Here is a 14,323-nt window from a genome sequence, read left to right as displayed (position 1 = left end):
ATTTTTCCCTTACGATGTGCCAATAACCTTTATAACGCCAATGATGGAAAAGAACCCAATTCAATTAAGAAGTACAGGTGCTGACTGGCTGTTTTGGAGAGCAATACACCACGTTTATACCCTCTGTTAGCACACAGTCTCGACCTGCAGCTTGAATTCATGTGGTGTCATTAATACAGATCACTCTGTTTTGTGAGTTTCGCTGTCTTTATGATGCAAAGATGGCACAGCCAGTGATGCAAAATAAGAAGTCCAAAATAACTTTATTAAGAAACAAGGAAGGCACAACTGTGTTTACTCGCAGTGGGTGACCTGAGCGAGCAGGAAATTTATTTCTGCCTTTGGCTACTGTGAACAGAATCCAACTTTGCACAGATGTTTCACAACTAAGTGTAAAAAGTTTCTCCGCTGTTAGATGCGGCAACATTGTCACCTTCTCCTCCAAGATTAAACAGACACAGCATCAACTTAAAGACAATAAGCAGATGGAAGTCAACCAGGGCCTTCTGCTCCTGATCAGTGCTCATTAAAGTATTTGGTTAGCGCGTTCATGAGCTCCTGCTTCCTCCCCTCACCCTTCAACCCGCAAATCCTGCATGCCTCCTTCAGAACAGGCACAGTGAGCCTGCCTAGAGTGTCCTTCTGCACGTGACTCCGCAGCTCATCTTTTGAGATTTCTACCTTGGGCTTCTTCTCAGTCTGACCATCAGAAGCTGGAAAGATAAATTTTAGATCATCAAGATTTTAAATTAGCTTCTTAATTAGAAAGCCATCAATGTTTCTTATACACACCATGGTTAATGGCTGTTAGCACTCGGTACTTTAACAGCTACCTACACGCTCACACACCTAGTTTCCATATTTTGTTTTATGAAGTAGGTGTCACTCACTACTCACGTCATATGAATGATCTCAAACTCAAGTATGAAACTTTGGTGTTCTGATGAAAGCACCCTCAAACGAAACTTTTAAGAGATTCTCATCTAGACAGGAGAATGCAACTATTCCCCAGCGAGTTCAGCTGACTGACACTCCCACTTTATGCAGACTTTCATGGACTCCTAAGCAACACACCTAACTTCAGCATTACTTAGACATTTAGCCCTAAAGATGCCTATTTTGGACTTGCTAAACAACTCATGCATAAAAATCTACTTCCTTATCACGAACATGAACTGAAAGCATGAACAAGTTTACTATTCTGTTGTACCCCCATCCCTGGAGGTGTTCAATGCCAGGTTAGATGGGGCCTCGGGCAGCCTGAGCTAGTGGGACGTGTCCCTGCCCATGACATGAGGGTTGAACTAGATGATCTTTAAGGTCTCTTCCAACCCAAACTATTCTATGATTCTAAAAAAGCCAACGTTATTAATAATGACAAAACAATAATATAAAATACATATTTGGCATTGATTTAACGACATTTCTTCCTATATTCCTCTATTTCTTCACTACAGTTTCTCATTCCAGCAATTCTTTAGCTGGATACCACTATATCCTCCACTTTCTAAGAATCACCGCTGGATTGAAGTCCACCTTGTTGTGGAGATGAGTAAAGAGCTATTGCACAAGCAGCTTCTTTAAGCTGTGAGACAAACTGAAAATGAAGAAGCCCCTAAACAAAGAACACAGGGACCGTGCTGCATGTCTGCGCTGTCACTACTTACCTTGTTTTCGCTTTACAGCCTTCCCTTCAGGATTGTAGTCAGGGGGATAAACCAACTCCTTAAACTCCTCCACCAGGTTGCCCAGCCTGCGGTTCATCTCTTCAACCTTTGGCACTGGTAAAAGTGAAAGATTTGCCCTCTCAAAACCAGAGCAATCACAGGGAAGGACAAACGATGCCATCACCAGATATAATTGTGCTTCTATAATCACTAGCAAGTGTCTGGCAAGCATGCAAAATGCAAAGTCCTATCCTAGGATATTCCTCAATGAGAAAGTTACAGCCCTTGGTAGTATCAAGAGTTTGTATAATACATATGTAATTGATTTCCACATACGCCTGAACAGGAAATATATGCACAGAACAAAACTGACATGGTTGAGATGATGTAGAAGATCTCCTACCTGGCTGCGCTTTTACCCAGGCCTAATCTCAGACATTTCAAATACAATGGGTTACTATCTAAAGTTGTGAGCAGTTTGAGGCAGAATAGTTTATTTCTGTCATGTATTTGAATGATAGCAAGCACAGGAACCTAGATTATTTGTTAGGTATCACTTCAGAAGAGACATATAGTTACTCTCATGCTATTTGTAGAGTACAGCATAGTTTAAAAAAAGGAACTTCCCCTGCAGGATTAGGTTTCTGTCCTTCAACACAGTGTTCTTACACAGAAACTCTCACAGCCACAAGGTGGTATCATTGCCTCCTAGCAGCACAATTCCTTAAGTAATTCTGCTCCTTTATCATACTGAAATTAATATTAATTAGACTCTTGAAACGAGGAAATCAGAGAAAACATTTGTCACCATAGAAAAAACGTGATTAAATCTTAATTTGGGAGGGAAATGTGATCAATTTTTTTTAAGATTAAAAGTGACAACATTAGAAAGTAAGGTTTCAATATTTCAGAGTGGATACATCCAAAATTCTACATCTTGGAACTGCACACAATGGAAATATTTTTAAAAGACATTTGGGTTTGTGGTAGCACATCTCTGACTTGGAGCAAAGTCAAGAGCCCTCAACCTCGCCTCCCTTCGCACCCACCAATAATTCTCACTTGTAAGATCTTCAGCTTGTTCTGGTTCCATCATATCCAGCGCCAAAGCCTCCAAATTCCTGAAGTGCTGCTGCAAAACTGGGTTCTCAAAGCTATCAGGCCTGTCAAGAATTCCCAAAAGTGTCAATACATGCTGCCAAGAAAACAAACAAGACACACTTCAAAGTAAAACTTCCTTCTTTGCCATGTAATAATCCATCTCAACAAAAGAACTGCTTTTCCTCTTTTCAATTTACCTGCTGGATCATTATCTCGTCATGCATCAAACACATAAGGAAGCTGTGTGAGACTCAGCTGTGTGAGACAAATGGAGATGGTGGCATTCAACTTATTACGTTATGCTACTTTCCACCTACCCAGTAAAAAAAAAATCTCCTATAAAAGCACTTCATAAAGATTATCCTTTCTATAAAGACAAAAGCCTAACTGTTCTCTCTAAGGCACTTTAATTTAAACAATCCAGATCTGATCTGCAACAGATTGCCAGAATCACAATAAAATGTGATACCTCTGCAACAAATGACAACAGCCCAGAGAACAAGAGCAATTCTGTGAAGAACTCCAGAACGTGCTACATTCTGCATGCGGTGCCTGGGTATTTAGAATAATTAAGAATAAAATTTGCTCCTGCAAAGGGAAGCAATTGGCATAAAAATCTCATCTTGTGGACACCACAGCTGAACAACATATGCAACAAGGTAAGCAACAGTGTTGTGTTTTCTTCCCCATCCATACACACACCCACCCTGTATGCAGTTTATCTCCATGTACCTGTATTTGAATCGGAGTTTTTGAATTATTTCTTTCATTTTGTCCACCTGCTCTTGACTGGCTGGCACTTTTTCTGTAAAATCAATATTCCGTTTGTCATCTGCATATGGTAGAAAAATGATGTGGAAACCTACACAGAAGAAAGAGAGCAGGGAACAGTTATCATCAAATCAAAAAATGGTTTGGGTTGGAAGAGACCTTAAAGATCATCCGGTTCCAGTGCCGTGCCATGGACAGGGACACTTCCCCCTGGATTAGGCTGCCCAAGGCCCCATCCAACCTGGCCTTGAACACCTCCAGGGATGGGGCACCCACAGCTTCCCTGGGCAACCTGTGCCTGTACCCCTCCACCTTTACAATAAAAAATTTCTTCATAATAGCTTATCTAAATCTCCCCTCTTTCAGCTTAAAATTATTACCCCTTGTCCCATCCCAGCATTCCCAGATAAAGAGCCTCTCCCCAGCTTTCCTGCTGGCCCCTTCATCCAGGTCATTGATAAAGATATTGAACAGGACTGGACCCAGCACCGAGCCCTGGATATCAGATGCTTCCAATGACAAAACTGTTTTCCAAAAGGGATGTTGGAAAGCAGTCTCTCCAGTTTTAACACGAGCAGTGCCAAGGATATTTTTACACAATACAGCAGGCTGTTGTGCTGATTGCATCCAATCGTGCAGCATCTCTTCTCATACCTGGAGGGGCCACCTGCACTTTCTGCTCATCCACCTCTTCCTCCTGGGGAACCAGGGCCACAAAGCGAGGGGGAGTGTTCCGGCGGGCGGTGTATCTGCACAGTGCCATCACCTCCTTCTCCAAGCATTTAATCAATAAGGCATTAAATAGTGTTGTACTCCCTGCAAAGTAAAGACTGCATCAAATTGTCAGCTTTGCTCCTTTGACCCAGAATGTGACACTAGATATTACAGTTCCAATACTTGTGACTTATTTGAGGTGCTTGCAACATTCCAGAAGTAAAAAGCAACTTTTAGAAAGGGGAGCCCTTGAAAATGACAATGTTAGTGTCTCTCCTGGCCTCAGCAGTGAGAGTTCTGGTGAAAGAAATGAAAGCACTACCATTTGAGCAATTAAATACGGTTGAAAATGGGTATCTACAAAGCCTCCTTCTGGTCTGGTGGGACAATCACAGTAGTAGCACATCATACGGCCTTTTGCAGAAGTAACACACTAAGACTTCAGATTGCAATATTCCTCTTTCCGGGCACATGTTTGCTTTGTGTTCTACCAGATGTGGTGGTCAGGAAACTGCTAAGCTGGAGAAGCTAGGGTAACGGCTCTCCTTTAGTCAGACACTGCAAGCCAGTGAATCTTCTTTTGCCATCTTTACTTACCACTTACTAAAGACTCCTCAGGGTAGAGGAACTGAGAGGGCTTGATATGGTGGTGCTGTTTTAGCATTGAAAGTGGTTTGAAGCCAATTAGAAACAAGCCTGGAGAATCAAACCGTTTTAATTCTTCTGTTTCCTCTTTCTCCAGCACAATCTGGCGGTTCCCATATGTCTAAACCAGGGAAGAGAAGATAGTGGTGTTGTCAGCATAAAAAAGAAATCAGGGGGAAGGAGGATGCAATTGCTCTTTGGCACTGCTGAAAAGAGGGTTATAGACAAGACAGCAAACTCTACTCTTTACTGCACACTGAAATGGCAAGTCACAGTCTGTGACGGTTGTCCCAAGGGAAATTCCACTGGGACTTCAGCCTCAGGCACTTTTATAAGGCAATGCTTAAGTCTTTGAGCAGAGAAGCTGTCACATATCATCCTTGGAGTTCTTCAGACCTGTTGCAAACAAACCCTAAATGACCTGATCTGGTTTTGTGAACCTTTCTCTGGGCTAGGTTGGATCAGGTATTTTCGGAGGCCCTGTCTGATCCTACACTTGCTTCAGCAAGTGCTGCTCCTGGCAGAAACAGTGACCAAGAAACAACGCCTTTGAAGCATCACTCGTAGGTCACAAAACCATATTGTAGTCCAGCTGCTGAAGTTAAGCACCAAAGCGTAATGCTCAACTCCCTGTTCACCTCCTGTACTTTATTTCAAGAAACTAATGTCCAGTATAAATAAACTTTAAATATTTAATCTCAAGACAACAACTTTAAGAGCCTTTAGCATGGAAAGACACACCAAGTGCGCTTGTAATATACCTAGCAACTGCATATTCTGCTTTGAAATAAGGCTGTGCCTAAAGAGAACACAACATTAAACCTTCATCAGCCAAACTATCTAGCAGGGAGGCAAAGCAAGTAATGAAATAAAAAAGATATATGCCTTTTTTTAACTGGTTTGGAAAAGAGCTCCAACCCACCCCTGTGATTCACATTTGTATGTTTAATAAAATGGATAAAATCTGTTCCGAACAAATCAAAAGATAATACCAGCAGTGACAGCACAAGACCAGATAAGGTCAGGCTCTGACAAGCCAGTTCTGCCTTACAGAAAGAAGTGACCTGTGCTCCTGAGCACACTTCCATCAGTGGCTTTTCCTTGACAGTCACTCCAGCGAAACCACCCACTCTCACTCTGCATAGCTTACAAAGTGACCAGGCTATCACCAGAAGCACACAGATGCAAGTATTTCTGCATCTGATCTTGAAAGTGAAATATAAACAAAAGCAGCAAGAGAATCAGCATCCACCCGCACGTCACAGAGACAGAAAAAAGCAGGCACTTAATCAATACGTTGTTACCTGAGCCCTTTTTGTGTCACTGGGCAGGAGCAGGCTGCCTGTTTTCCCATTAAATGTCCTTGTTTTTGTTTTAACCGGCTCATTAGTTTCTCGATAAAGCTTCACTGGATAGGGTTTATAAGCTTTTTGAAGAAGGTTGTAAACACCAACAGCAAGTGACAGATCTTTGCTTAGGTACAGATTTAACCTGTGTAGAGAAGCAGATACAGACTTGAGATTTCCAAAAGATCACTTTTGCAAAAGAAAGTAGTTTCCTCAGATAACTTACCTTCTCTGATGTCCTCCTATTCTCCTCCCCCAAAATGATACATATTCTGGAAATATACTATTACTTGAGTAATAATCTCACTTGTACAAAAACATTCTTGCAGTGCTGTTACTTCTGGTCATAAAAGTGATGTAAACACAAAGAATTTACCATACTTCTTCCACCTTTTCTCACTCTGAAGGGCGGCTACGCTCACGCAGAGCACAGGACAAGCTCACATTGGGGCACCCCACTTGCACTTAATAAAATATGATGTCAGCAGAAGGCAAAATGCTCCCAAAGAAGCCCATCAAGACAAACAATACCATGATTTAAGAAGAAAAATAATCAATCATAAGTTAGAGAAAAATAGGACGAATTTCTACACTATAAGGGTGATGAGGCACTGGCACACGTTGCCCAGGGAAGTTGTAGCTGCCCCATCCCTGGAGGTGTTCAAGGCCAGGTTGAATGGAGCCTTGGGCAGCCTGATCCAGTGGGAGGTGTCCCTGCCCATGGCAGAGGGGTGGAACTGGATGATCTTTAAGGTCCCTTCCAACCCAAACTATTCTGTGAAAAATCAGAAGTAAAGGTTTTAAATTGGAGGTAATCTACAAGTTCTGAGAGCAGAACAGTGAATTACTGTGAAAGTTACTTCCTCTCCTGTTAAAAGTATCACTGGTATGGGATTCTTCCTCCTCAATTATTAGAAAGTATCGGGAATATTCTCGAAGAGGAAAACAAAGCTGTGAGCTGGAGCAAGAATGCCAGTGTCAGCAGCTCAAGTTGGGATTTTTTTTTTTAAAGACGTATACAAAACCCACCAGGCTCTGAAGTTCATTCCCTTATTGTGCTTCCACATCGTTCTACTCTGAAATCACTCATTAAAAAAACCCAACTGTTATAGAGTACACGGCTCCAAAAATAGTTTCTATCTGCTTTGTCAAGATCCCTTTAATCTCTCTGTAAGTATCTCTAATCTTTCAGTAGATCAGAAATACCATCAGTGGGTGAACCCACACCAAGTGTCTACACAGACCGGCCACGTATAACAATTTAATAATAGGCCAAAATACCTACCAGTCACATTAAGATTAACTTTTTCTAAGTTATTATCAGTAAGAAAAGCCTCATTTCAATTAGTTTTCACTATAAAGTAATAATTTTACATGTTGTAGATTTTTTGTTAAGTGTTTTACTTGGCAATGATGTCATTTATTGAAAAATAGTGATTTCTGGCCAACGTCAATACAGGAGATGGCACAAAGGAAAAAAGGAGGCCTAGCTCCAGTCTCCACTCTTCTCATCCACCACCAACAAATATCCTTGAGAGCTAGGGAAGAAACATCAATCTTGGTCTGAGAAATTAAGATTGAGGAATGTAAGCACTGATGCCTTTGTAGATCAATCATTGCAGAAAAGGGAGGTGAAAAGCAGTCTAAACATCAGATGCCTCCACTGAATGTAATGTAACTTGGCACAAACCTGACTAAAGTCCGTTTCTTTGTCTCCTTTGCTCGTACTTTCTTCATGAGATGTTCCAGTTTCCCTGACTCCTCAGGTTGGATCCCAAGGTCCTCATCCTCCGCTACATTTATGATGTCCCTGTAGAACAACGAGATATCGAACCCTCCAGGCTTCTTCAAGTGCATCAGGTCCAGGATGATACCTAGAAACAAAGTAAGAGATAGGAGGAAGATCACAGAAACTGCTTTCTTCTTACATCAGCACATTTCTCAGCACTCTTGGATTTCTCTATGTAAGCAAAGAATCCAAAGAACAATAAGGTCCAAACTGTTGTTTATACCAGATGTGAAGGTTTCTAGGGAAAGAAACAGAAGATATTCTTCAACTTCAGTCAGAACAACACAACACAGAAAATGTACCCTCTCTAATTAAGAATGCGGACAACACTGTCTATGAAACAGCTCTGACAAGCCCCTACAAAACATAACCTTACCTTAGGCACAGAGAGAAGTAATAAGTTCAGAAAGTCCCCTTCCCCAAGGGGACAAGGCCTAATGGATTAAGGAAGCTTCACAGCTTCTAGATCCAGCACATCTGCTGAACTCCCTAAAGCCGGCAGCTGAACTAATGAAGCATCTGGCCTCCAGTCTCTGAGTTCAGGCTGCTGTTCTTCATCTAATTCAAAACGGAATCATTAAAGTAACTTTCCTTTTGTGTTAATTTGGTACTACTATTCTCTTCCTGGAAATATTGGAAAAATGAAATATGAGTTTGTTTTCTATAGCCCTCTCAAGTCTTCATTTATACTATCAGAGCAGAAAAAGAGATCCTAGAAAATAAGCATTAGTTGCTGAATACCAGATTGGATAACAGATTTTCTAATTGAATGAGATACCAAATTTCTAACTTAGAAAGCTTCAGAAAGATTCCTCAATTCTGATGCAGTTAACATCTGCTGCAGGGGCAGATTACTTCCATTCTGTCTGAAATTAAAGGAGGAAAATAATGACCTGTGTCTCTCAGATCACAAGCTCTGGTCCTGGCCAACTTGGCTTTAGCACTGTCATTGGCATGGGGATTATCCTCGTTGGTGAAGAGCATGATCCGTTTGTGGCTCAGTCTGACTCGGACATCACTGAAGAGGTTGGAGCAGGCCCAGAGCGCTTCACCCAGCGAATAGTCAGCATTGTGGCCAAAGGTCTCGCGGAAAAGTACTCGTCCTTCATCACCCCTGTATTGGTCCAGCTCTAGAACACGCTTTGCACCTAGGGACAGCAATAACAGCATTTGTATGCATTAGAAATACTCAAAGACATACCACAAACTCTTATAAACATGTACCGAAGATCCGTTGCAGCTGATGTCTATGTAGATTCATAGAACATCCCGAGTTGGAAGGGACCCACAAGAATCATCAGGTCCCTGCATAGAATAACCACAACATTTACACCATGTATCTGAGGGTGTTGTACAAATGCTTCTTGAATATTGTCAGGCCTGGCACCATGACTGCTTCTGTGGGGTAACGTCCTATAGCACCTTTGTGGTGGTGCCCTTCCAACACCTGGCTGAGAAAATTGCTTAGCATAGCCTAACCTTTGCAATATTGCAAGCCAGTTACCACCTGAAAGCACCAACTGGGGCCAAGAGTTGCGCTGGCACCAATGTGAGGCCCTTCCTGTTGTGGGAGGGAAACAGGGAGGGATCAAAGTATCTCAAACCCTTGGCACTGAAAGGACAAATGCTCAGCAGGAAAGTCAGCAGATGCACCTGCTGCAGAGGCACGACAGACTGCTGCACCACCAGGGGAAGAAGAGCCTGAAATACATCCTGCATCTCCATGTCACATTGGGAAGTGGAGAGTTCCTCCCACTCCCTTGCCCCACACGCCAGATAGAAACAACCTAGAGGTCAGATGCAGCCCATAGATCACCATGTGGAGCACAGCAGCATTCAGGGTAGGTACCCATGGCCTTTTTAAAGCTCTCTGGTCTACTTCAGCCCAACAATGACTCTTTTTCCCAACTAATAGGAGATTCTGTTTTCTCCTATAACTCTACAAAGGGAGACAAGGTTTCATTTTTCAACTATTGCATTCTGCAGAGGTTGTTCCTCTGTCCATCACTCAAATCCTATAATGCTCTTGAAATCTCATCCGAAATGTCTTTCCCTCCCTGCCACCTACTGTTTTATTTCCTTCTCCTCAGCTGACACTTAATTAATAGCATATGTATTCATAATTATATGAACTATTATACTACATAACAACTAACTACAATATTTCTTCCTTGCCCAGAACATGCTGCTCTCCAGGGTCAGCAAATATACAATTCTCTTCCTTTTTAACAACACCCAGCTTTCACCTGCACTGCCTTTATCAGGATGGCAAAGCTACTGCCTCTAACAGAGGGAAAAGGGCAAGCAGGGAAGGAGGAGGAAAAAGGATGAGTGAGAAGCCTAAGGTGCCTGCTGCCAGAAAAGGGAGAAGAACATGAGAGAGTTTTGACAGGTCCCCATCGTAATTAATTCTGAAACTAGGACAAGGCACAGGAGAATCCCGTGCTATCAAAGCATGATAGCAAGAACACTAACCTGCACCTTAGTTAAGACAATACAATAAAACCTTCTCAGAGATACAGGCTGCTATTAAAACCTAGTAAACAAAATACCCCCACGAGACTCTCCACTGCCAGAGAATCTGTCACTGCTAGCATGCATTCTTTGCCCTTCTACTACTGCTTTTTCTAATTCAGCAACTGGCACTCGTTATCAAGCACATGCTAGGTAATACTAAGAAAATGGAAGAGCTAAATTCAAGAATTGCAAAGCTTATTAACAAAAGAAGAGTCAGAACACCCTAAACAGGTAACATTGGACAACTTGCTGTAGCTGGCCCTGCTTGAGCAGGAAATTTAGACAAGATGACCTCCAGAACTCCCATCCAACCTCAGCCATGCTGTGGTATCACCAGGTGGAATCTGTGGTGCCTCAGCATGTACACACACTTCTCTGGAGTGCGGCAGACACATGATGGGCTTTCAAGAGTGCTCCTGAAATCCATTTAGGTTTGGTAAATAACAAGTGAAACACCACATTAAAACAGAATGACACAAGAAAGGCAACTGCACCAACTATGACATAAAAAGCTAAGCTCCCACTAAGTTTTTACACTTTCAATAAATTTCTACATCTATTTATCCCCCCTCCACAACACATCTTGTTAACAAGAATTTTTTTTGCTTCCTGACAGCTCCCTATTTTCAGCGAGACCAGTTACTGACAATGCTGCTACATGCACTGCCTTACTCCATCTTTCTACACAACCTTCATATCAATTTACTGCATTTACCTGGATTTTCCAGTTCCTGAAGAACATAAATGTGCTTGAAATCTGCCACGTTCTTGTTCTTCTCTGTGCCATAGAACACAACACTTAGCAGGTCCCTGTCACTACTAATAATTTTGCTGGTATACACATTCCGGATGCACTGGAAAAAAACCACACAGGTCAAAATAAGAAGAATATCAATTACAGTAATGATACAGGAGTTTTGTCTTTGGTTTATACAGTTTATGCAACAAGGCTCTAGCAAACCAAAGAACCATAACAAATGCTTTAAGGTAAATTTCAATGGGAGAAAGGATTTGGGATCTTGTTTTTCAAGAGGCTTTTTTCTCACCACACAGCCTTTAGTATTTTTCATGACCATTCCCCTTTTATGAGCAAGATCAATGAAACAGACATCTCTTAAACACACCAGCATGAATGTGGGTGGATGGCTCATTCTACCAACATCTCCCTCAACACCAGGAAATGGCCCATAGAATCATAGAATGGTTTGGGTTGGGAGTGACCTTAAAGACCATCCAGTTCCGACCCCCCTGCCACAGGCAGGACACCTCCCACTGGATCAGGTTGCTCAAAGCCTCCTCCAACCTCGCCTTGAACACCACACCTCCAGTGATGGGGCATCCACAGCTTCCCTGGGCGACGTGTGCTGGTGCCTCACCTCACCGCCCTCACACTTAGGAATTTCTTCCTAATAGCTCATCTAAATCTCCCTTCTTTCTGCTTAAAACCATTACTCCTTGTCCTGTCACTGCACTCCCTAAAAAAAGAGCCCCTCCCCAGCTTTCCTATAACCCCTTCAGGTACTGGAAAGCTGCTATAAGGTCTCCCCAGAGACTTTTCTTCTCCAGGCTGAAAAAGCCCAACTCTCTCAGCCTGTCCTTGCATGGGAGGTGCTCCAGCCCTCTAATTGTCAAAAAACTCAAATCCATGAAAGCATCTCTACTCACTCTTCAGCATGCCATGGCAGACACATTGAAGTATTTATATTTTCAGTAAGACTCCACACATTACCTGATGAGGGATGTATGTAAGCACACCCAGACAAGCCCTGTAAGTGAGCACAGTCCTGAGCTGAGCTGAATACTCAGCACTCAATTGCATTCTAAGCAGCTGGGTGCTGAGAAACTTATCATTCTGTCACTGCACTCCCTATTAAAGAGTCCCTTCCCAGCTTTCCTGGAGCCACTTTTAGTACTGGAAGGTCAGTATAAGGCCTCCTTGGAGCCTTCTCTTCTCCAGGTGGAATAACCTCAACTCTCTCGGGCCTGTCCTCATATGGGAGGTGCTCCAGCTCTCTGATCATCCTTGTAGCCCTCCTCTGGACCCGTTCCAACAACGCCACATCCTTCTTATGTTGGGGATTCCAGAACTGCACACAGCACTCCAGGTGGGATTTCACAAGAAAGGACCAGAGTGCCAGCCCTGCAGGGAAGGCCTTGGGGGTGCTGGTTGATAAGAAGCTCAACGTGAGCCATCAATGTGCGCTCGCAGACCAGAAGGCCAACTGTATCCTGGGCTGCATCCTAAGAAGCATGGCCAGCAGGGTGAGGGAGGTGATTCTGCCTCTCTATTCCCCGCCTGTGAGATCTCATCTGGAGTATTGTGTCCAGTTCTGGAATCTTCAACATAAGAAGAATATGGAGTTGTTGGAATGGGTCCAGAGGAGGGCTACAAAGACGATCAGAGGGCTGGAGCACCTCCCATACGAGGACAGGCTGAGAGAGTTGGGATTGTTCAGCGTGGAGAAGGCTACAGGAAAGCTGGGGAGGGACTGTTTACAAAGGCTGGTAGTGACAGGACTAGAAGGAATGGGTGAAACTGGAGAGAGGCAGATTTAGACTAAACATTAGGAAGAAATTCTTCACGATGAGGGCGGTGAGGCACTGGACCAGGTTGCCCAGGGAAGCTGTCGATGCCACACCCGTGGAGGTGTTCAAGGCCAGGCTGGATGGGGCCTTGGGCACCCCGATCTTGTGGGAGGTGTCCCTGGCCGTGGCTGCGGAGTTGGAACTGGATGATCTCCAAGATCCCTTCCAACTCAAACCATTCTATGAATCCCCTCCCACTACCGCACCAAATGGACATAAGGAAAATATTTTTCACCGAAAGGGTCATCAGGCACTGGAACAGGGAGGTGGTTGAGTCCCCAGCCCTGGAGATGCTTAAAAGACGGGCAAATGAGGTGCTCAGAGATATGGTTTAGTGGCAGACAGGAATGGTTGGACTCGATGATCTCAGAGCTATTTTCCACCCGAGTGATTCTATGACTCCACGATCCCAGAGCTGCCCCGGACTGTGACACTGGGACCAAAGGGCAGGAAGGCGATCTCACCTGCAGGGTCATCTCGAAAGGCGTCTCGCCGTCCCCTTCGGACTCAAACATGGCCTTGGAGGCATCGACCAAGAAAATCAGGCTGTCCCGCCCCGAGAACTTGGAAGTCGCTACGGAAAAGGGGGAGAAGGTTTAGCAAGCGCCGCCTCGAGGCCCCCGCGGCGCTCTCGGAGGGGGTGCCGGGCCCTTACCGACAGCCTCCCCCTCCTGCTGCTCGTTCTCCCCATCCTCCTCCGCCTCCTCCGTCCCCTCGCCCCGGTAGAACGAGCCCCATTCCGACATAGCTCCCGGCCCGCCAGCCCCGCCCGCACTCTGCCAATCACCGTGCTCAGGGCCAATCAGCTCGTTAGACCCGCCTCCTCTGCGCGTCTATTAGCTGCGGCCGCTCTTAGCCCCGCCCCCGACGCCTGGCTCTCAGCCAATAGCAGGGGCTTGCCCAAGCTCCGCCCCCTCCGGCTTTTCATCTAGTGGCACTTCTCCTCAGCCAATGGTAGGGGGTCTCGTCAAGTCCCGCCCCCGGTTTCGCTCCTCAGGCAATGGAACCGGGCCTTGTCCAAGCTCCACCCACTCTGGCGCCTCAGCCAATGTCGGGGCCTCTCTTCAAGCCCCGTCCCTTCCCTCACTCCTCATCCAACGGCAGGGCCCCTCCCCAAGCCCTGCTTCTTCTCTCATTCCTCAGCCAATGGCAGCGGTTTCTCTCCAAACCCCGCCCCCTGTCTCCTC

At 44.4% G+C, this 14,323-nt stretch overlaps 1 protein-coding gene across 1 annotated transcript; it reads right to left on the bottom strand.

Moving 5' to 3' along the window:
- On the bottom strand, positions 1–13,924 carry XRCC6 (X-ray repair cross complementing 6). Its single transcript, XM_009556616.2, has 12 exons — positions 13,792–13,924; positions 13,601–13,710; positions 11,266–11,404; positions 8,927–9,181; positions 7,935–8,118; positions 6,203–6,389; positions 4,851–5,019; positions 4,194–4,355; positions 3,501–3,630; positions 2,730–2,830; positions 1,668–1,781; positions 1–713 (listed from the first exon to the last, which is right to left on the bottom strand). The coding sequence occupies exons 1-12, from the start codon at positions 13,880–13,882 to the stop codon at positions 517–519; spliced, it is 1,839 nt and encodes a 612-aa protein (XP_009554911.2). The 5' UTR covers positions 13,883–13,924; the 3' UTR covers positions 1–516.
- Between the last annotated feature and the right edge of the window lie 399 nt (positions 13,925–14,323).

Source organism: Cuculus canorus, chromosome 1 (assembly GCF_017976375.1).
Source record: "Cuculus canorus isolate bCucCan1 chromosome 1, bCucCan1.pri, whole genome shotgun sequence".
In the NCBI taxonomy this organism is placed as follows: domain Eukaryota; kingdom Metazoa; phylum Chordata; class Aves; order Cuculiformes; family Cuculidae; genus Cuculus; species Cuculus canorus.
Note: the sequence above shows the minus strand (reverse complement) of the source record. Positions and strands in the feature narration are given on the sequence as shown.

What these genes read in the sequence shown, in the direction of transcription:
- XRCC6 (XM_009556616.2), bottom strand. Translation starts at nt 13,882, where the DNA reads ATGTCGGAATGGGGCTCGTTCTACCGGGGCGAGGGGACGGAGGAGGCG. An exon ending in AAACTCCGATTCAAATACAG is followed by an intron (nt 2,831 to 3,500) that starts GTACATGGAGAT and finishes AATTCTTGACAG; the next exon opens with GCCTGATAGCTTTGAGAACC. An exon ending in ACAAGCTGAAGATCTTACAA is followed by an intron (nt 1,782 to 2,729) that starts GTGAGAATTATT and finishes CACTTTTACCAG; the next exon opens with TGCCAAAGGTTGAAGAGATG.